This window comes from Jaculus jaculus, chromosome 17, assembly GCF_020740685.1.
Source record: "Jaculus jaculus isolate mJacJac1 chromosome 17, mJacJac1.mat.Y.cur, whole genome shotgun sequence".
Classification (NCBI taxonomy): Eukaryota; Metazoa; Chordata; class Mammalia; order Rodentia; family Dipodidae; genus Jaculus; species Jaculus jaculus.
In genome coordinates, this window is record NC_059118.1 from 31,749,420 (window position 1) to 31,772,484 (window position 23,065).

General features: G+C 43.5%; 1 protein-coding gene across 1 annotated transcript; it reads left to right on the plus strand.

Annotated features, from left to right (window-relative positions):
• Positions 1-224: 224 nt before the first annotated feature.
• On the plus strand, positions 225-22,165 carry Trim42 (tripartite motif containing 42). The gene is made up of 5 exons (XM_004663612.2): positions 225-565; positions 3,012-3,709; positions 5,726-6,549; positions 10,057-10,281; positions 22,079-22,165. The coding sequence occupies exons 1-5, from the start codon at positions 225-227 to the stop codon at positions 22,163-22,165; spliced, it is 2,175 nt and encodes a 724-aa protein (XP_004663669.1).
• Positions 22,166-23,065: the final 900 nt, after the last annotated feature.

Consider the following 23,065-nt stretch of genomic DNA (forward strand, 5'->3'; position numbering starts at 1 on the left):
ACATAAGCACATGACCCCAGGCTGAAACAGGCAAATGCCAGCTCCTGGGTTTCCTAGTAGGGACACCACCCGTGAGGGGACTTCTAAACAACTCCCGCAACAGGCTCCCAGCTGCAGGCCTCATAGGAGGGAGGAGGGCTCCCTCGGCAAGAGGAGTGACACCAGGACTCTGGTAGAGGATGTGTCTGTAGCACTAGGGGCCAGGTGACAGCAATGAGAGCATCATGGAGACTGCTATGTGCGTGTGTTCTCCTTGCTGCACGTGGCAGAGATGCTGTCCACGGCTGTGCTCCTGCCTGTGCTGCAAGTTCATCTTCACCTCGGAGCGGAACTGCACCTGCTTCCCCTGCCCTTACAAGGATGAGCACGACTGCCAGTGCTGCCACTGCACCTGTGCCGAGAGCCCCAACTGCCACTGGTGCTGCTGCTCCTGGGCCAACGATCCCAACTGCAAGTGCTGCTGCACGGCCAGCAGCAACATCAAGTGCTACTATTACGAGAGCCGCTGCTGCCGCAATGCCACCATCTCCTTCCACAAGGGCCGCCTCCGGAGCATCCGCACCTCGTAAGTGCTGGCCACCCAATATGGGGAGGGGGGGGAATCACATCGGCTCAGGAAAACTGAGGATTCGTGCCAGCTGTGGGGTCCCCTGGATAGGCCAGTGTTCTGCTGGGGTCCTTTTCTCTATCTGGAAAATTCACCAGTGATTTTGTAGTCTTTAAAATAGATCCTCGGGGCTAGAGAGATGGCTTAGCAGTTAAGGGCTTGCCTGCGAAGCCTAAGGACCCCGGTTCGAGGCTCGATTTCCCAGGACCCACGTTAGCCAGATGCACAAGGGGGCGCATGCGTCTGGAGTTCGTTTACAATGGCTGGAGGCCCTGGCACACCCATTCTCCCTCTCTCTCTCTCTCTCTCTCTCCCCGCCTCTTTCTCTCTCTGTCGCTGTCAAATAAGTAAAAATAAACAAAAAAATTAAAATAATAAAATAAAATAGATCCTCATAGCCACTAGCAGTAATGACTCTGTGCTCCGGGCACAAGCTCCACTGTCCATGTGAACGTGGGGCGCTATCAGGCTTCTCATTTTCACTGTCAGACCCCTGTTCACCTTTATTACAGCTCCCTGGGCCATAAGCACTTGTCTTTTTGGCCCTGATCACTATCTTTCTCTTCCCACAACGCTTCCCTTCTTCCCTCCCTCCTTCCTTCTCATTTCTTACATTTGTCTCCCTTCTATGTTGTGTCCTCATTCTCAGAGTCCTGTTTTATTACACTAAAGAAGTCCACCCAGCTATTACATGTATAACTGACCTGTGACTCCAGGTGACCCTTCAGGGCCCCAAGCAGAGGTCTGGGAAGCAGAGAGGGGGAGAGAGCTAGGAACAGTGGGGCTGACAGGCATGGAGCCCCTCATCCAAGTCCTCAGAGGAGAGCGCTGCTAGGGTCTGAGCTTACACAGGGGTCTCCGCACCTCGGGGCACTTCAGGGAGTTGTGCTTGAGAAACAGCTTTGGCTATCTGCACTCTGAAACACAGGTCCCTGGCCCAGGAGGTGAGGAAGGAGGCAGGAAGTTTTCCTAAACTGATTTTGCATTGATTATAACTTCTTAGCACATGCATTTGAATTTTATAAGTATGTGTTCATTGTATTTGTAGTTCCTACAATTAAACACATGAGATCAGAAAAGAACAAATAACCCAAGTGCAACAGTGAAGGAACGCGCTGTGCCGCCCTCCTCTGCTGTGGGAATTGGCCAGCCGCACTTGCTGCCCACTTTCTGCCCCTCAGCAATTAAGCATGCGCAATGGACCATCTCGTGTAGGCTTTGTAAGCCCTCCTGAAGGTAGAACTGTCGGGTTTGGCTTAGGCGGGAAAACTGAGGACAAGAACCATTAAGAAACTGTCCTCAAAGATGCAACTCAAGGGCTGGAGAGATGGCTTAGCGGTTAAGCGCTTGCCTGTGAAGCCTAAGGACCCCGGTTCGAGGCTCGGTTCCCCAGGTCCCACGTTAGCCAGATGCACAAGGGGGCGCACGCGTCTGGAGTTCGTTTGCAGAGGCTGGAAGCCCTGGTGCGCCCATTCTCTCTCTCCCTCTACCTGTCTTTCTCTCTGTATCTGTCGCTCTCAAATAAAAATAAAAATTAAAAAAAAAAGTTGCAACTCAAAACTGGTGCACTCCATCATAAGCAAGTCTGCCCAGAGGCCCGAGCCCCACTTATTGCTGCTGATCTGGAAGTCAGTTGGCATGGCTTCTAGGGTAAACTGGGAAGTACCCTCCATGTTTTCATCCTAGGTACAACGATGAAAGTGCTGCTGCCCCTCAGGTGCAGCCACCAAAGGCACACCTGTAACAGTGGATTTATTGAAACAGTCAACGAGTGGGACAGGCCAGTGCGAGATACCCTGATAAGAAAGGCATCATCATAAGTTGTGATAGGATTGGGACTTGTGTTAGATGAGGACATTGGTTCAATTTCCTGATGGTTATCTTAGTCTTGTCTAGAAGGCACAGAATAGACACAGCCTAAATCTGCAATTAGAAAGGAGAAGAACAGCAGCAGCAGCCATGAGTGGACAGGATGAGGACATACTTCGTATGTCTGATGCGAGTGAATTCCTGGTCTGAGTCCCGGCATTATACTGGGGTCTTTTACTCTTGACCCTTCATGGCCCCGTGGCCTTGCCCGTGTTGGCGTTCTGTGATGTTGATGGCCAGTCGAAGCCTAGGTCTCTCTGCTGCTCTTTTCCTACTCACAACTAGTAGAGCTCCTTCTGGGTCCAGAGACTCCACACGTCCCATATTGGTACTACATTCAGTCTCGATCCTTCCAAGAAACGCTATGCCACGGGTACCAATTGCAGGAAGTTACCTGCCTTCCCTGAGCCAGTAGAGGCAGGCTTTAAAGCAGCCAGGCAGGCGCCCCACCTCCTCTCCATGCATCCAGAGTACCCCCCCACACCTTACCGTTCTTGAGTGGGCCCCTGAAGCCCTGTGCTTGGTATTCTTCCAGCTCCAAGACTGCCCTGCGCTTGGGCAGCAGCGACACCCAGGTGGAAGAGGTGAAGTCGACGCGCGCCGACAGCTACCTGGTGGACCACCTGACGTGCCCGCAGTGCCGCCGGCTGCGCCTGCACTCCTTCATGCTGCCCTGCAACCACAGCCTGTGCGAGAAGTGCCTGCGGCACCTGCAGAAGCACGCCGAGGTCACGGAGAACTTCTTCATGCTCGTGTGCCCGGTGTGCAGCCGCTCGCACTGCATGCCCTACAGCCACAAGATGCAGCTGCCCGAGAACTACCTGCACGGGCGCCTCACCAAGCGCTACATGCAGCAGCACGGCTACCTCAAGTGGCGCTTCGACCGCTCGTCGGGGCCCGTCCTCTGCCAGGTGTGCCGCAGCCGGCGCATCGCCTACAAGCGCTGCATCACCTGCCGCCTCAACCTCTGCAACGACTGCCTCAAGGCCTTCCACTCGGACGTGGCCATGCAGGACCACATCTTCGTGGACACCAACGCCGAGGAGCAGGACGAGAAGATCTGCATCCACCACCCGTCCAGCCGCATCAACGAGTACTGCCGCAACGACAACGAGCTGCTCTGCACCTTCTGCAAGGCCGCCTTCCACAAGGACCACGACACCGTCAGCCTCATGGACGCCTGCTCCGAGAGGTCCGCCGCCCTCTTCAGCGCCATCGCCAAGTTCAAAGCAGGTGCGCTCGGGTGATTCCGCGCCTCCGTGCGCCGAAATTCTGGGTCCAGGAACTGACAGGGCGATGGTGCGGGGCAATCTAAGCCCGCAGTCCCCGGGGAGCAGCCAGGCAGGCACTGGGGAGCCCCGAGCCAGTGCACAAGCTCATTGTCCTGAAGTCCAGGCCTGGCTGAGCACCACCAAACACGTGGTGTCGCTGGGGCTGCTTTTCTCCACTATAAAACGGGCGTGAGGGTAGGAACTCCCGTGCTGGGTCGTCGTCGCGAGGAGTCACGAGTGACCCTGTACCAACAAGAAGCTAGCAGGTAGTAAGTACGCGAGGATCCTGCGATCTTGGGTATAATCTCCGTGAACTTTGGCCTCATCTTCCCCTTTAGCCAATGAAATCTTGTCCTAGCTTATGGGGAACTTCTGTGAACCCTTCTGAGGTTTTGTCGCTGACGCTGAATTTTTCTTCTTCTTCTTCTTCCCAACCTAGCAATTGAGAGAAGAATTAATCTAGTGCTGGTAATAATCTCAATTTAAAATTTTCTCCTATGAACTTTTCCTCAAAGTTGCAGATTGCAGGATGAATGAGCTGGCAACAAATGTGTAATAGGAAACCTGAAGAACAGCCAGTAACTTTCTGGTCAATAGTATGTTTCCCCTCTGCCTGTTCATGGTTGTTTGTATTGCCTATATATGTAGCTTTTTTAATACTTCATTTATTCATTTACTTATTTGATAGAGAGAGGCAAAGAGAGAAAAAGAATGGGCATACCAGGGCCTCTATTCACTGCAAATGAACTCCAGACACATACGCCACCTTGTGCATCTGGCTTTACGTGGGTACTAGGGAATCGAACCTGGGTCATTAGGCTTTACAGGCAAGTACCTTAACCACTGAGCAATCTCTCCAGCCTTGTATATGTAGTTTCTATAAGGGAAACTGACCACTGTTCCTGATTGGAGCCCAGTACAATAATATTTCATAAAGTTCACATAACGGACCCCATCATTTATGTATCTGTGTCTTCCTGATTATTAGCTATTTCTTGGTTAGACCTAGGGATTCACTTAGAATAGGTCCTTGGCATAGAGGCTAACTTCACATAAGCCTTTGGAACACATCATGTCCAGTCTTGATAATCCTATAATATAGGTGTTAAAATCCCCTCCATGGATAAGAGAATGATTAGCATAAGACAGCCAGTAAATCATATGCTGTCTTTGCAGCTCCCATGCCTGAATTCCTTAGTATTCACTGGACAGCCTACTATGTGCTAAATGAAGACCAGAATCTAAACAAAAGAGGTTGGGGGAAGACCAGCACTGTCACCTGCGATCTATATCCCTAAGGAATGGACTACAATCAGGGACTGAGGTGACTAGGGTACTAGGCTTGGTGTATAAGGCAGCATTTAAAAGTTGGCATCAGGGCTGGAGAGATGGCTTAGTGGTTAAGCGCTTGCCTGTGAAGCCTAAGGACCCCGGTTCGAGGCTCAGTTCCCCAGGTCCCACGTTAGCCAGATGCACAAGGGGGAGCACGTGTCTGGAGTTCGTTTGCAGAGGCTGGAAGCCCTGGTGCGCCCATTCTCTCTCTTTCTCTCTCTCTGTCTTTCTCTCTGTGTCTGTCACTCTCAAATAAATAAATAAAAAAATTTTTTTTTAAAAGTTGGCATCAAGCTTTCCTACAGGGAAAAGTAGGGCCCAGTCCCATTGTGACCTACCTAATCTCTAATCCAATTTAAGGACAAGTGCATTCTGGTTAAAACAGAACTCACAACCTCAGATCCAAGGCCAAGGGGAACACTGCTACAAGGAGTAATATTCCAGGGAACAACCTAATTATATCATAGCAGGGGGAAGGGCACCTAATGTATCCATAAGCCTATTTGACCTTGTACCCGCCCAGCTCCCAGTGCCTTCTTTCCCCTCCTCTTGTTTCCTTGGTGTCTAAGGAGAACTGTTTCAGAATTATGGCTTTGACTTCTGGGGTGATAAAATTTTAATAGTAACCAACTTGGTTGTTTTGCAGTCCGATATGAAATTGACAATGACCTAATGGAGTTCAACATTTTAAAAAGCAGTTTTAAAGCTGACAAGGAGACGAAGCGAAAAGAGATCAGAACTGGTTTTCTCAAACTGCGCAGCATCCTGCAGGAGAAAGAGAAAAACATCATGGAACAGATAGAAAATCTAGAAGTGTCCAGGCAGAAAGAGATTGAAAAATATGTGTATATCACAACCATGAAAGTGAAGGAAATGGATGGCCTGATTTCCTACTCCAAAGAAGCCCTGAAGGAGACAGGTCAGGTGGCATTCTTGCAGTCTGCCAAGATCCTGGTGGACCAGATTGAAGATGGCATCCAGAGCACGTACAGGCCTGACCCTCAGCTGCGGCTGCACTCCTTGCACTGCATGCCCTTGGACTTCGGTGCGCTCTCCAGTGCCATCCATGAGCTCTTCCCAACTGGACCCAAGAAGGTTTGCTCCTCAGGAGACTCGCTGCCCTCCTCATATCCCGTGCAGTCAGAAATGATGATTGCCAGGAAGGTCACGTTCAGCACCCACAGTTTTGGTAACCAGCAGATACATCAGAGAAGCGCCTCCTTGCTGTCCTTCAACCTCACCAGTGATAAGGCCAAGGTGGGTCTGGAGGCCTGTGGAAGAACCCAATCCACCATCCCTGCCAAGACCACAGATGGCCTCTATACCTACTGGAGTACAACCTCTGAAAGCCAGCCTCCGCAGAACAGCAGCAGCTTCCACAACTGGTACTCATTCAGTGACGCTGCCTCTGTGAAGACCCCAGGCCCAATCGTAATCTATCAGACACTAGTGTACCCAAGAGCTGTCAAGGTAAGGTGAGGGGGGAAGGTGATGGGGCACAGAATGAAGTGAGAGGTCAGGTGTTACTTCTTTGACCTCTGGGATCTGCTCACTCAAACATGCTACTCTGAACTGAACTTTGTATTCAGACCATTCAAATGAGGTAAGATCCTGAAATGTTAAATAATTCAATTGGCTTAAACCAATCAGCCAATGTATTTAAAACACAGTCACAAATATGTCCAAAGTCCCATCCCTACTCCACAGGCACATTTGTTCTCTGTTGAAAGAGAACAAATTGAGAGACTGGGGAGATGGCTCAGTGATTAAAGGTGTTTGCTCATAAAACCTGCAGACCATAGCTCAATTCTCCCAGCACCCATATAAAGGCAGATCCAAAAAAAATGATATACTCATCTTATGCTCATTTGCAGCAGCAGAAGACCTAGGTACACCCATATGCATGTATGCATGCACATACACACATGTGTGCAAATAAATAAGTAAAAAGTTTTTAAAAACCAATTCTCATTCAATAAATAATACATTTTTTAAAAGAGGGGGAAAAATAACCAAGTTGAGACCAAAGTAATTTCAAAAGATTACTTGGAGAGTATGATACACCCCAAAAAAAGTCTGTAGTAGATAGAATCAAGGAATTGACATTAGAAAACAATTTCCAGGATCTGTCAGCAGTGCACCCTTGAAACTGCTGCCTTCCTATGGGAAAGCTCAACTCCCCATGATTTGGAAAGATTAGAATATCCCCCAACAGAATTCCAACTCCTCATAGATTGTTTTGGGGACAGGGTGTTAAATGAGGTCTTTCATAGATCCTTGTATCTGCTATCAGTTAACATCAAGAGACATGACTTACCATTGCTATAAACCTTGACTGAACAAGGATTACCTTTCAAATGCAGCTGAAACTAAGTTGGCCTGCTTATGGATGACCTTATTCCAACTCCAAGGGGCAAAAAAAACTGATGTGCAACAAAGTATTGAATTAGTGTGTCTTACCTCCTTTTGAGGTTCCCTACAAGGACACCTCCCAAGCTATTCTATGGCCTGCTTCCATATGGTAGAGCCTAACTTTTGTCCCCATAAACTGTAGATGCTCCCAGAGGTATTCAGCCTCTAGAAATTTAAGGTAGTAGTTCTCAAACATTAGCATCTCCTGGAGACCTTGTTAAAATACTGAGTTTGATTCACTGGGGTGTCAGTGAGCCTGAGAGCCTCTGTTTACCACATGCTGCCAGGCGGTGCACTCTGTAGACTGCACTTTAGTGGGAAGGATGTAGAAACAGGAAAATGAAGAGCAGACATGACCAACCTTACTTTCCCATCCTCCCGAGACATTGTAATCTGTTTGGGGAGCTATAACCGGCACCATGTTAAGGTAGAACAATACTTTCCGAGAGACTATGATGCAGTGAAGTGTCCCCAACCTTCCTAAAAGAGATACCAACCAACAACGGAGCAGCTGGATTCCATTTTCAAATGATGTTAAGCCAGCAGAAGCTGCACAGTGGAGCACATTGGGGGGGGCAATGCACCTCGCCTTCTCCCCTTGCCAGGACAGGCTTGCTGGGGTTCACAGACTGACCCAAAGCAGAAGGGCTGGTGGTGTCTGCTCCGCACTGGGCCTGTAGAAAGTGGCCTATGCCACCTAACAGCCATCCCTGGATTAGCACAAGAGAGGGACCTGCTTAGAACAAGACAGGCAAGCCATTGGCATGTAACTATTTTTTTACAGTTAATATTAAAAAAAAAAAAAATCACTGTAGCAGACAGATTCAGGGTCACTGAGATGAACTTCCAGACCAGACACGGTTATGGAGGAAGGGATTTATTGAAGCTTACAGATCCAGGGGAAGTTCCATAATGGCAGAAGAAGCTGGCCTGCCTTCACAGGACCAAGCAGAGAGAGAGAAGCACAAGCCAAAAAGCCAAAAAGCCAAAAAACACACTTTCAGGAACTCCAGCTAGGCACACTTTGCATATCTTTAGATTGAAATCTGAAACCCACCACCACACCTTAAGAGCCACCCAGTGACACTGCCTCCAGCCAGGTGACTGCAGATGCAATCTACAAACAAATAACAACTGAATATATTGGGGGCGCATCTATTCAAACCACCCACAATCACTAATCCATATTTTAGGGTTGTGAAATGGTTCTTACCCAGGAGTCAAAGTGCTCAGAAATGCAAACAAGTTATGTTGACGTCTCTCTTGAATCTTTACAATTTTGGCATAGAAAATATTCTTAAAGTTAGACTTACGAATTGTTAATATGTATTGAAAAAATGCTACATATTTTAACTCCATTTTATTTTTTAAAAACCCTTTCCTAGGAAATAATGAAAAATTAAGATGATTTGTGCCCCAAAGTATTCACTGCAACATTTATTTATGAGAGTATAAAATTAGAAAAAAAAAAATAAATGCTCAACTGTTGAAGGGTTCAATTATTTATGGGGCAGTTTTTAAAGATGTTCTTACTGAATTTTTAATGAAATTCAAAAATATGTAAAGTATAAGTGAAGGAAAGGAGGGATCAAAGTCATACAATCCAAATTATATGCATTTATTTGGCTGTGTTTATCTCAAACTTGGAAGGAGATGTAATGAATTAACTTGTGAGATTATGAATAATATTCTCTTTATACTTTTTTGCATTTTCCTAGTATGTAACAATTAATATGCTTGTTTTGATAATCCAAAAGAAAATAAGTTAATTTTTATTGCATAAATTTATTTGTAAAATTTGGTATTCATAAAATTATAAGTTTGTTTTATTTCATAACATTAAATTCATCAAAAAATTTAATAAAAGCTTTTGCTTTTAAAATACCATTATAACTACTTATATGCCATACAGCATCTGTTGCTTGAGACTTGTTAATATGTCTCTTCCCAGGAGTTGATATCTTATGCTTTCAGTATAAGTATATATTCTTCATTATTGGATAAAGTCATTTCACCTCTATGCATATTTCCTAGTGAATAAGGAAGGAAATATTTTGCATTCTTGAGCATTATCGAGGGCTTGAATGAAGAAACCTGTCATTTTCAAGTATTATAGGGCTCGAGTGGAATTTTTTAAATGTATCCTTCCTGAGCCTGCAAAATGGGATGGTGCACTCTGCCTTCTAGGGGATTATGGAAATTACATGGTTTGAGGAATGGCAATGTATAACATAGGACCTGATGAATAATCGGTATTCAACAAATGGTAGTGACTTTTATTAGTGATAACACAGGGACTCTTTCTGTTGCCTCCATGTTGACTGACACTAACAGAACCCAGAAGAGCATTCCTCTGTTCCTGAAATCCGTTGCAAGTATCACACCAGGCCTCATCACACAGCCTTCCAGGACTTCTGCACATGGTCAAATTCAAAGCCCTCAGTAGCTACAGGAGATAGGGTTAGCGTAAATATCCCACAGATGGTCAACACTGTAAATCTTCATGGGAAAGAACACAGAGTGGTGTATACTAATACCATTCTGATAGACCCATTTATTTCCTAGGTTTACTGGACATGCCCAGCAGAAGATGTGGACTCTTTTGAGATGGAATTCTATGAACTCATTACTACTCCCCCTAACAATGTGAGGACAGAGCTCTGTGGACAAATTCGGGACATCATGCAGCAGAGTCTAGAGTTACACAACCTGACTCCCAACACCGAGTATCTGTTTAAAGTTAGAGCCATCAATGACAATGGTCCTGGGCAATGGAGTGACATCTGCAAGGTACTGTGCACATTTATGTCTCAGATGGAATTTCTCAATGGGTTTGGATTTTGCTAGATAGCATGGTCTGAAGAGATCATAGAATCCAGAGGAACTCACCTTCTAAGCCCAGAAAACTAACTAATTCAGGACCAAAAGACAAGGCTGCTGGCCTCAAGTAGAATTTTCAAACCAGGCCTGAAAACTGTAAGTTCTGTTTATTCAAAAACACTTGTTCTATGTTAGGATGTGGAGATTTAGAGAAAAACAAAGCATAGTCTTTCCCTACAAGATATTCAAGGACTAGGAAACAAATTATTATTGCATAAGAAGAATAAGAAATAATTATACAAGGTGAGAAAAGTTTAAAAGAGGTGCAAAGATAGTGTGTGAAATTTAACAAATAAAAGTGTAGGACATCCAGTTAAATGAGAATTTCTCATAAACAAAAAATAAAAAGTGCATTGGAACTATGTCCCTTTAATACCTATGTATGGTCACATTACTTTTTGGTTATCTAGAAGTTAAGGAACAGCCTCAGAGGAGGTCAGGTGACCTCCAGAAAGGAAAAGATTAAATCATTCCTATCTTCTTTACAATGGTACTTCTTTATATTCCCAAGGGGCATATACACTCATGAATACAATTTTATTGATATTAGGAGTAGAAAGAGAAGAAAAATATCAAGACTGCCAGAGCTCTCTTACTGTATAACTGTGATATTGTTCTTTGGGATCAGAATAGATGTCTTAATCAAGGATTCTTTAAAAGCAAAAAGAACTAGTCTATTCATTTAAGCTTTGGAAGAAGGGAAATCTATGACAGAGAGTCTCAGGAGGCCACTTCTAGGATACACTTTTCATCTCTCCCCATAGGATCTGGGAAGTTTCTTCTTCTTTTCCTCTTCTTCTTTTCCTCTCCCCTCTCTTCCTCTTTCTGTCTCTCTCCTTCCCCCTCCCTCTTTCCCTACTCTTCTCTCTCTGCCTCTCTATGAATCTGTACCATTTTTTTCCACCACTCAGTTTCTGCTCCCCTAAATTCAGCCTTCATGTAGTTTTGAATAGTCTTGGCCCATCATCTGTGTGGTCTTAGCTTCATTCCTAACACTCTGACTAGCCACACTCTAGTTCCTTGGACATATGGTTGAGGAAAAGAATGTGAATGGTTGCTCCTTGTAATGATGAAGGATAAACAGGGGGAGGGTGAAACAGAATCATGCAGTTAGGGAGTAAGTCTCCACAGTGGGGCTTCTCTCAATCCCTCCTGATGGCCAGCTCATGGATCATGCTTTGCTTCTGGGGCCTAGCATTCACATGTCTCCTCCTCTCACACAGATCAAACACTAACGTGGGAAGGAAACAGGTTGAGAAAGCATGTCTGGCTGCTCCTCCAGCTATGCCCCAGCCAACCACCCTGTTTGTTGGTCAGCTGCCCAGGGCCATTCTTATACCAGAGAACCAAACACCCAACAGGCGTTGCCACATGTACTGTGTATTCTTTTTTTTTTCATATGTTTTTATTCATTTTTCATTTATTTATTTGAGAGCGACAGACACAGAGAGAAGACAGATAGAGGGAGAGAGAGAGAATGGGCGCGCCAGGGCCTCCAGCCACTGCAAACGGACTCCAGGCACGTACGCCCCCTTGTGTATCTGGCTAACGTGGGTCCTGGGGAATCGAGGCTTGAACTGGGGTCCTTAGGCTTCACAGGCAAGCGCTTAACCACTAAGCCATCTCTCCAGCCCTGTACTGTGTATTCTTGAGCGTGGAGTTTTCCTTCAGTTTAATTCCAGCAACCTTCTCAGCTTTTAGGATTCCCTCAGAAATGTCTTAGCCATGAAGATCACTAATTAGTATAGCCATGATCTTTTTAACGTATCATCTGTCATTTCTAGATATGAGGAATGTGGATGGACAGAGAAATAGAAGAGTGCCATCAGTCTGCCATCTCTTCCTCTCAGGTCTTCTCAGGTGGACGCTGTTGTCCTTCTCACACTGTGAACCCCTTGAGTACAAAATTCTTGCCTAATTCATCTTTCTTTCCCCTACAAAGCTTACCATAGCAGTTTGCATATAGCAGCTTCTTAATGGTTGTTGAATGAATTCATGAGTGAAAATGTGTCCAAACAAATGAATATATGAATGAATGTCTAAATTAAAGAGTAGAGAAATAAATTGATAAATAAAATTAATAATTGGAAAGTGCCGTGAGATGCTTGAAAGCTGAATGTTTTATACCATCAGTCAAGTAATAACATTCCCTTGAAATTGTGTTTATGCGATTAATTTTCCCTCCCCGAAAGAGAAAGAAATGCATTCCAGTCCCTTTGCTTTTTAACATGATATCTAAATGAGCAGGGCCCTAATTAATGAGGTTTTCTGGAAGCTTCATTTTTATCTGACTCAAGGAGCTGCAGTATAGATTTTTCCTTCTGAAGTAATTCTTCCTCCTTCTTTGTGGTTATATCAGCATTCCAGGGGAAACACTGGTTCCCTTAACATTTGTCATGATTTGCATAAGTAAAGGCTTCAGTAGCAAATGAAAATAAGATGGTGTGCTTGAGTGACATTTATAAAGCTTCATAAAAGTAATGGCTTTAGCTCTTTCTTATAAAATCAAATTTTTTTCCTTTGGCATCAGCTCTACGCAGGTATTTCTGAAAGGTTTCATTTAAATGCTGAAATGAGGCAACACAATGATTTCTTATCCAAAATGCAATATTTCCATCATGTGTACTTTTGTAAAATAAGTGAAATAACACCTTTTATATTTGATTTGCATAGCCTCAGACTTGTTGATTTTCTTTTTGAGAGAGATTTTCTTTGGCATATAGTATATGCCACAAGAAAATTGACTTTAAGACTTTTGAAAGGTCCCATTTGAAGGTCAACTCTGTGTCAGACATTGTATATTCATTATCACTGATCATCCATCCACTCAGAAAGGAAGGGGTTACTGCCTTCAGATATGGAAAATGAAGAGGGTATGAGCTGTAACCTAGATTTGTATGCAAAGCCAGAGAATTTTGTCTCCCTGGACCATAAGCTCAGCCCTAGGGACAGGGCAACTCATTCTAGAGGAATGATGTCAAAACCAACAACAATGAAAGCTATTTGTTTGTCTATTAGAGTGATATAATCATGCATTGGAGAGTCCTGGATTGGAGCTCATGTACCTTGGTCCAAATCCCAACCATCCTAGGTTGCCAGCTCCACGAGGATGTAGACTACATTAGTCTTCCTCATTCCTCTTTGCCCATCATCCCTACCTAAGAACCTAATTATTTGTTTTGAGGGGACAAAGAAGTATGTTTTCAGTAGTTCATTGGCCTCAGTTTCTCTTCCTCTGGTCCTCATATGCCTTCTGACTTCTTTCCCATTTCTGTCCATAGTTTCTGTGGTAACTATCTTCTCATAGCTGGGACAAATGCTCAGCCAGTAGCAGCATATGGGAGGAAAGGGTTTATTTAAGTCTTACAGATAGATTCCAGGGAAAGCTTCCTCATGGCAGAGGAAGCTGGCTCACTTCATCATACATCCATAGCAGAGAGTCAAAAGCCAACACCAGTAAGCACAAGTTACCTCTGCACACACGCCTAGGGGTGGACCTCCACCTCCAGGCCAATGCCTAATGACACACTTTCTCCAGGAGGGCTCTGCCTCCCAAATTCTCCAAGCTGAGGACTAAACAGAGAACTTAATCATCTAAGGCTATGAGGATCTTTTCCATTCAAACCACCACAGTTTCCTAACTTTTCTTACTGTCCCTCTGCACTTTAATTCATAGTTTTCTTCTTTTCAGCCTTCCAATAACTCATCTGTACCTTCATGTGTGTCTCCTTTTCCTGCTGAAGCAAATTAGTGGTGTAAACAATGCAAATTATATTCCATCATATTTCTGGAGCTCAGAAATCCAAAATGGTTCTCAATGGGTAAATCAATGTGTCTTGCTGCTATGTTCCTTCTGAGGAGATGAAACTGAGGAAGAGCCCATTTCCTTTCTTTTCCCTAGCCTCTCAAATTCCTTGATACTTGGGCCCCTCTTCCATCTTTAAAACCAGCAGCATCTATCTCCCTGGGGCATTCTCCCATTGATAACCCTCAGATTCACTTCCTCAACCTCCCACCCAGACAGACCTTGTGATTGGATCCACCTGATGATTCAAGAAAGTTTTTCCTAAGAACAGCTGACCTGCAACTTTAATTTCTCTTTGCCATGTAACATAACATAGTCAATGATTCAAGAATTAAGGCATGAACATCTGTGAAGATCCATTATTCTACCTTGCTCAATCTATAAACTGACTTACTAAATTACATCAGATTGGGAAGTCAAAATCCAGGCCTGGCAACAGTTACAAATTGGTGCTATCCTTGTGTTTTTAGCTCTTTATAAAATGCAGTCACCTGTACCAAGTCATTCTCTTATAGTCCTTCTCAGTCCACCAGCCAGTTGGTATCTGTGTGCACAGAAGTCATCCTTGAACCACCCTGGGTCTTTACAACATGGCTGCTCTCCTCCTGGGCAGGTGTGCCTGCTGGGGACCCAGACACAGAGCTTGCCTGTCATGTGGACCCCCTCTGCCTTTTCCTCTCTCCTCAGACTCAGTCACACATTGTGACCACACAGACAACCACACCCTCGCAGTGGCTTCCAGGCACTGAGATGACGTCTAAATGCTTTGCATTCTCTGTCTCTTTAGAGTACATTGGTTTCCAAAGAGCTCTGGATCTTTTGTGTAAATAAAGTTCTACTGGTCTCTGCCACTTTACCCAGTGTTGCAGTCTGGTTTGCATTGTTGGTAGAAATCACCCAACCAAGAGCAGCTTCTGGGAAAAAGAGGTTTATTTTGGCTTACAGGCTCAAGGGGAAGCTCCATGATGGCAGGGGAAAATGATGGCATGAGCAGAGAGTGGACATCACCACCTGGCTAACATAAGGTGGACAATAGCAACAGGAGAGTGTGCCAAACACTGGCATGGGGAAACTGGCTATAACACCCATAAGCCCGCCCCCAACAATACACTCCCTCCAGGAGGCATTAATTTCCAAATATTCATCAGCTGTGAATCTAGCATTCAGAAAACCTAAGTTTATGGGGGACACCTGAATCAAACCACCATATTCCATCCCTGGCCCCCATAAACTGATATCCATACATGATATAAAATACAATACATTCAGTCTAACTTTAAAAGTCCCCTTAGGTTTTACCAATTCCAATGATGTTCAAACATCCCATGGCCCAAGGTCTTTTAACTGAGCCATAATACCAAAAATAACCTCAAAAAAAAAAAAAAACATAATGGCACAGAATAAACATTCACACTGCAAAAGACAGCACTGGATATAGCAAAGAAATATTCAACCAATACAAGATTTAAAACAACCAGGGAAAACATCAAACTCTCTAGCTTCAAGTCCAACAACTCTAACCAGTGACAAATCTCCAAGTCTTATAATTCTAACCAGCAACAAGTCTCTGGCATTCCAATTCTGCCCCTCCAACTAGGCTACTCACAGTCCTGGGAACTTCATCAGGGCCGGCAGCTCTCCTTGGCAGCCATCTCGTGGTCCCAGCATCTTCACTGGGTCTCCACTGCAATCCACGGTTCATCCTCATGGCCCCATGGGGTCTCCATGCAGGCATCCAGCAAACCTGCTTCACAGTGCCCATGGCTATTTCCAGAATGCAAGACCATGTTGCAAACTCAATGACCTTCTCTTTCCTGCATTTCTTATACTCCACAATACCGAGTAGGGTGCCAATTTGCTAATCCAGGGGAGAATAAAGCAGTCTTTGAAGAACAGGAGTCTCCTTGAGCACTCAGGCCCTTTCAAAAGACTACATTCTTCTTGTTGCCCCAGTGCAGGTCAGCTAGCCCAGTCTCAAAGGTTGTAATCTCTCAGTTGCAGCTGAATTGGCAACAGTTCACCCAAAGATTTTTCTTTCTGTGCCACATCCCTCTGCTCACACAAGTTCATTTCTATGTAAAGCAACCCTGCACGACTTCTCAGGACACGGGCATAAGACCAAGCTTCCCACACAAACTGCTAGTCCAGTCCAAGCAAAGCTCTTTCTCACCCTCATAAGCCAAACCTCACAGTCCATAGTTCTTACCGTATTCAGGTCTTACAGCTCAGACCAGAATAGTCCTTCAAGCTGTACTTACAAGCACTGCAAGGCATCTGTTAGGCCAAGGTTTCAAATCCTCCAACATTCCTCTTGCAAATCAGCTTCTAAAGGCTAAAGCCACACAGTCGGGTGTCTAGCAGCAATCCCACTCCTCGGTACCACTTTACTGTTGCAGTCAGGTTCACATTGCTGCTAGAAATCACCCAACCAAGAGCAGCTTCTGGGAAAAAGAGGTTTATTTTGGCTTATCGGCTCAAGGGGAAGCTCCACAATGGCAGGGGAAAGCGATGACATGAGCAGAGGGTGGGCATCACCCCCTAGCCAACATAAGGTAGACAATAGCAACAAGAGAGTGTGCCAAACACTGGCATGGGGAAACTGGCTATAATACCCATAAGCCCATCCCCAACAATACACTCCCTCCAGGAGGCATTAATTCCCAAATGTCCATCAGCTGGGAACCTAGCATTCAGAACACCTAAGTTTATGGGTGACACCTGAATCAAACCACCATACCCAGCATCTAGTAAGTTTGAATTGATACAAGTATTATTTAGACTCAAGACAGACCCAGTGTTTTGTTTTTTTTCCAACTTCATAGAGAGTTTAATCAATCATATATCTCAGTTCCTGGTCCCTTATCAACACTGACCTCTGCAATGACCTTGTCTAATTTGAATGTTCCCTTTTGTGTTCTAATAAGCTTTATTTGAATCTTCTTGCTTTTATGTGTTCTTTCAAGATACATATTGTCCGTTTATACAAACAGCATGGTGTTACATCTTACTTTGCTTCTCTGTGTTTGAATGATCCCTCCATGTCATTATGGAGATTTTGTCCCTGGACTCCCCATGCTACATCATCCCTCACAGTATGCATTTGTTCCTTGTCTGTCATTCCTTCATTCAGTGAGGACACCCAGGTGCCTTCTGTAATGGTGCCATGGACAGCCTTCCATGTGGTCCTTCATGAGTGGCATGGGGGTATAAAAAAGGCTCCCTGAATTTTTGAATAGTCTGCTATGGCTACCTTTGCAAATTACAATAGATTGGGAAGCTGAAATTAAAAAAAATTATTCCTCCTCAGAGTTCTGGCTGAAATTCCAAGTTCATAGGGTCATCAGGGCTGGTTTCTCCTGAGACATCTGCCTTTGGTCTCCTTCTCAACTGTGTTCTCAAGTGATCTTCCAATGTGCATTCTGGTGTCTATGTTCAAATTTCCTCATGTCAGCCTGGTTGGATTACAGCCTGCTCTATTAATCCTGTTTAAACTTCATTACCTCTTTAAACACCAGTCCAAATAGAATCATGTTGTGAGATTTAGAACTTCACATTTAAATTTTAGAGAGATACAAGTTAGCCAAGATCAGATATGTACCATGAATGAAATTTCCAAGTTATAGAGTAGGTGAGTACTTAACTTTACCATAACTATGAAATTTTCTAATAGGATTTTTTCCAATTTTCCAATCCTAAATTTCACCTATGTTTACCAAGATCTAGCTTCTTTATATTTTGTGATAGTTATAAACAGATATCACCTCATGTTTTTTACATTTTCTTTCAAATACTTGTGATTTCTTAGGATTTCTTCTTCTGTTAGGAGTCTGTTAACATCCTTTGCCCACTCTGCTGCTGAACTTTTCTAGGTGATTCACAGGATGTCCTAATACATTCCAGATGATGGTTTTAGACACTGCTAATATTTTCTCCCTTTTGACATTTGTCTATTACCTTTGTTCACAATGTACTTCATGAAATGGCAGAAATCTTCAACTTTGATGGTATCAAAGGCAGAGTATTATTTTTCCTTATGGTTTGACCTTTTGAGATTTTGCTTAAAAAATCCTTCCTATGACTTAAATCACAAAGATAATCTTCTACACATTCTTTGATTAAATTTATAAGCTCATCTTTCAAATTTAGTTCCGCAATCCACACAAACTCTACCTTTGAATGTAATGCTAAGAACAGGCAAGCTAGTTGTGCCACTAGGGAGCCAGTCTGCCCAGGAACATCCTCTGATCTTGCGTTAGGTCTTGTATCATTAGGGATTCTTCTCTAAGTCTTCTCTTCTGTGCTGCTGGTCTAGGGTCTGTTTTTATGCCAATTCCATGCTGGTTTTAGTACTTTCAGCCTCAGTTTTGTGCTATTTTGATGAACTGTTAAGGCATCTCCATCATCCTTCTCCCTTTTAAAAAATTAACTTAGGGGGCTGGAGAGATGGCTTAGCAGTTAAGAGCTTGACTGTGAAGCCTAAGGACCCCCGTTCAAGGCTCGATTCCCCAGGACCCACGTTAGCCAGATGCACAAGGAGGCGCACACATCTGGAGTTTATTTGCAGTGGCTGGAGACCCTGGTGTGCCCATTCTCTCTCTCTCTCTCTCCTTCCCTCTTTCTCTCTCTGTCTGTCTCTCTAAATAAATAAATTAAAATGAACAAAAAAGAAAAAAATAACTTAGCAAATCATGAAGATTTATTTGTTCATATAAATGTTGAGTATTTAAACTTAGTTATTTTTTAAAAGAAATACAGATTGAATATGATTTACAAACCACTGAGATGTTATGGGACAGTTGGAATTTCTGTAATAGGTCTGAACAATTATTCATACTACTGTATGTAAAGTTTATTAAGGCCCTTAAGTTTTTTAAAGATGTATTGTGTATTCCTGGTTAAACTGGATAGTTCAGAGATCTACATATAGCATGAGGAGGATAGTTAATAGTATTATATAGCATGCTGGAAATTTGCTAAGATTTTAGATGTATTATCACATATAAAAATAGTAACTAGTCTAGGGAGATGGATCAGTAGATACAGCCATGCAGTTGTCACACAACTCTTTGAGTACCTGAGTTTAGACTCCCAGACCCCATACGAAAGCCTGAATCTGTGGAGGGCTTCTGTAATCCCAATGCACCAACTGTGAGAAAGGCATAGCATGGAGCAGTAAATGATGAGACCCTATCTCAAAATGGGGTAGAAAGCAGAGACAAACTTGAGAGTTGTCCTCTAACCTCTACATATGCACTATGTATACACTATGGCACACACACACACACACACACACACACACACACGTACACGCACACAGATATATAAAACTAAGTTTAATGTAAAAACCTTTTGTACAAAAAAGTAATTCTGCTGGATGTGGTGATGCACACCTTTAATCCCAGCACTTGGGAGGCAGAGGTAGGAGGATTGCCGTGAGTTCGAGGCCACCCTGAAACTACACAGTGAATTTTAGATCAGCCTGGGCTAGAGTGTGATCCTACCTTGAAAAAAAACAAAAAAGAAAAAAAGTAACTCTGTGAAATAATGGATATGTTAATGTGTTTGATTACAGCAATTATTTCACTGCACATATGTAGACTAAGACATGATACTGTACTTAAGTATATCAAATAAAAATTAATACAGTAGTTAATTATGAGTATTGCTTTATATTTCATTGTATTTTCTAATGAATGACTGCTTTAGAATAAATGCTATTGCTCTTTGTAGATTAATTTGAATTACAGCAATCTTTCAAAATTCTCCTTTTATTCTGAGACTCTATCTGTTGATTCAGCTTGCTTTCCCAGGCATATAATCTTACCATCTATAAATAATGACAGTTTTATCTCTCTGTATACTCTTTGAACTTGCATTTCTTTTTCTTTCCTAAGTGCTTTAGCCAGAAGTTCACATCAGTATCAAATGGAAGCTGTGGCAGTAGATACACTTGTCATATTCTGGATCTTAAATTTTCATTATTGAGTTATTATTTTTATTCAGTTTTGTGGTACATAGTCCTTACTAAATTAAGGAAATTTCCTTCCACTTCAAGGTTTCTGAGACCTTACATATAGTGAATGATGTAAGTTTTTTTGGCATTATGTGAGATAATTGTGAATTTTCTCCTTTCAGCCATTACTAATGAAGTAAATTATGATGAGTTTTTGTTATTTTGGTCCCAGGGCCTTGCCCATGCTAACCACTGAGCTACATCTCTCTCCACAGTAGTTAGCTTTTCCTGATGCTAGGTCCTACTTATTTTCATGGGATACACCCTGGGAGGATCATGTGATTTTTAATATATGACTTTAATATATATTTCAGTTATGTCTTTTTTAGATTATTCTATCTATGATTGTAAATGAACTGGTCTTATAACTTTTCACTTATATTGTTTTTTTACTTGGTTCCATAATCAATATTTCCCTTGCTTAAAGGGAACTGGGAAGTTTTCCCTCTCTTCCTGTTTTCTAGAACAGTTCCATCTTAAAATTTGGGTATAATTCTTTGGGGATGCCAACTGTTATTATTTTCATTACTGCATCAAATTTTGCCTTTCAGCTTCCTCTGTCTGGTTTCTCAGCTGACCCCCTTGTTCATAGACGCTCCCCAACTCTCCTCGCACCATTACATGTCACACACAGCCTTGATCTTTGAAAATCCTGACTCCAGTTTGAGACAACTATCCATATTTCTGGCTTGCTTATTGTGGTAGTTTTCGGGTCAGTTTCTAGCCTCATGACTCACGGGATTATCCACCCTCCCTAGTGGCCTCCAATAGCAGCTTATACTTTTTACTTTACCTTTATCAAGGTAATATCTTTGTATTGTCTCCATGATTACCTAGCCATGGGTAATGTGTTGCCATGCCTATGATATAACCTTTACCTTGCATGCAACCCTGTTTTGACTAAAGCCAAAAATAAATTTTTAGAGCACATAATACTAACAGTAATTTAAATTCTCATTCACTTTCCCTTTGGGTACAAATATGGAAGGTTAAACAACTGGTACATGGAGATCTTGTGTTTTGTATTCCTTTTCACCATGCACACCCCACCCTACCCCATCTGCTCATTCATCACACACCCTCATTCATTGAGGCAGCAGATTCTCATTCCAGATCCCAAGCTTCCTCCCGAAATGCTTCTTCAGTAATGTGCATTAGGGAGAAATAGCAATGCTACTAGATCAGAGAAATGGAGAAACTCCCACCCCACCTTCAAGGTAAGGCACAGAAAATTGCATTGAAATTGAGTCTGTAAGGCTCCTTGGAAGGTCCTGCTTAGCTTGGTGCCCAGCCAACTCCACTCATCCCAAGTAGCACTAGTCCTTCCCTAACAAAGCCAGTACAAAACATTTCAGCTTGTATCAAATGAAAGCAATTGTAAGGTTTACAAATTCTGACTGGTTCCCCTTCCATCTGCTTTTCAAAGACCTTCCCTTTGCCGTAACTAATGTTAGGACTATAGAGATAAAAATGGTCCCAAAGAAGTCAACACCCTAAACAAGCTGTTGAGATTTGGTAAGAAAATCAAACACACATTAGCTGAAGCTTAACAACTGATCAGAGCTGTGACAGAAGCCAGTGCCAGATGTGGGTACAGGGGGCTGTACAGTAAAGACAAGCCTATGACAGTCATTTACACTCATTTATGTGAGCTACCTTAAAGGAAGTGACTCAGGATTCCCTCACATAGTAGCCATGGAGCTCCTGGTCTCCTGAGCCTGGGTCTCTTCATCTCTAATGGGTGGGGTGGGGTGGGGTGGGGGGCTGACAGCACCTGGCCTCATGTGATTATCACCTGCAGGTAAAGAGCTTATGTGTGCACTGGGCCTGGGCTCTGGGGAGCTGCAGCCCCATCATGGCTAATACATGGTTCTTTGCTTGCACTGCAGGTGGTGACACCCGATGGGCGTGGGAAGAACCGAGCTAAGTGGGGCCTGCTGAAAAATATCCAGTCTGCCCTCCAGAAGCGCTTCTGAGCCCAGCAGAGCCCCTCAGAGCTGTACCACTAGATAGACAGATATATGCACACAAGTATATGTATTTTTCTCACCACATTCTTCAAGAAGGTTGTAGATCAGTGTTTCCAGCACCTCTGAGCTTTCCAACAGGAGTCTCCCTAAGAGCCAATAAAAGGAAATGCCTGACATCATGACCTGATGTTGTTGATTCATTGTGACAAAACGGAGAGACAAAATAGAAGTCTGTTGGTCTCCAGCTAAAGTCTGTCCTTCGGTTCTAAGTATTATCACGCTGCATGTGCGTGAGTAGCTCTGAGTGTAAGCTTAGTGTCTGAGCAGGTCAGTGATTGACAGGGAATGCCACCTCACTGTGCAGTCTATCTCAATAGGAAGTAGCCTTCACGGGGAGAGCGCTAGTACTCATTACTTGAAACTGTGTCTTCTCACACCTTTCATCCCACTGTCTGAGATCTGCTCTGGGCCATGAAGAAAGGAGAGCCCTTCCTTTCCTCATTCCTTCAGTGATCCAGAGCCATGCAGGAACAGTAGAGTGCCTGGCTGTATTACAGTATCACAAGAATGGATACCCCGGGGAGCCTTGTTATGATCCTATTACTGTAAATGATAGCTTGAATCCACCATCAGATTCGGTATTACCATATAATCATTTCTGTAAAAAGTTTCAGAATCATCATTAGCACAGGGAGCAAATTAAATGGCATGTCATCAGGAATTTGATTACCGATAAACTAAAGTGAAATTAAACTTTCAAAAATTTAACAATGAATAAGCCATTATAATGATCACACCTACTTAAATGAGCCAAAGCACTCTGATCCTGCCTCTCTAGAGAACATGGAGGTTCGCCTGCGGGAACAAAGGCAGCTAGGTATTCTGAGAAGCCTGCCAAACTATGAG

Bases quoted from the DNA above. Each gene is read 5' to 3' on its own strand.
- Trim42 (XM_004663612.2), top strand. From the start codon at position 225: ATGGAGACTGCTATGTGCGTGTGTTCTCCTTGCTGCACGTGGCAGAGA. The intron at 566-3,011 runs GTAAGTGCTGGC...GTATTCTTCCAG, and splicing joins CTCCGGAGCATCCGCACCTC to CTCCAAGACTGCCCTGCGCT. The intron at 6,550-10,056 runs GTAAGGTGAGGG...TTTATTTCCTAG, and splicing joins TGTACCCAAGAGCTGTCAAG to GTTTACTGGACATGCCCAGC.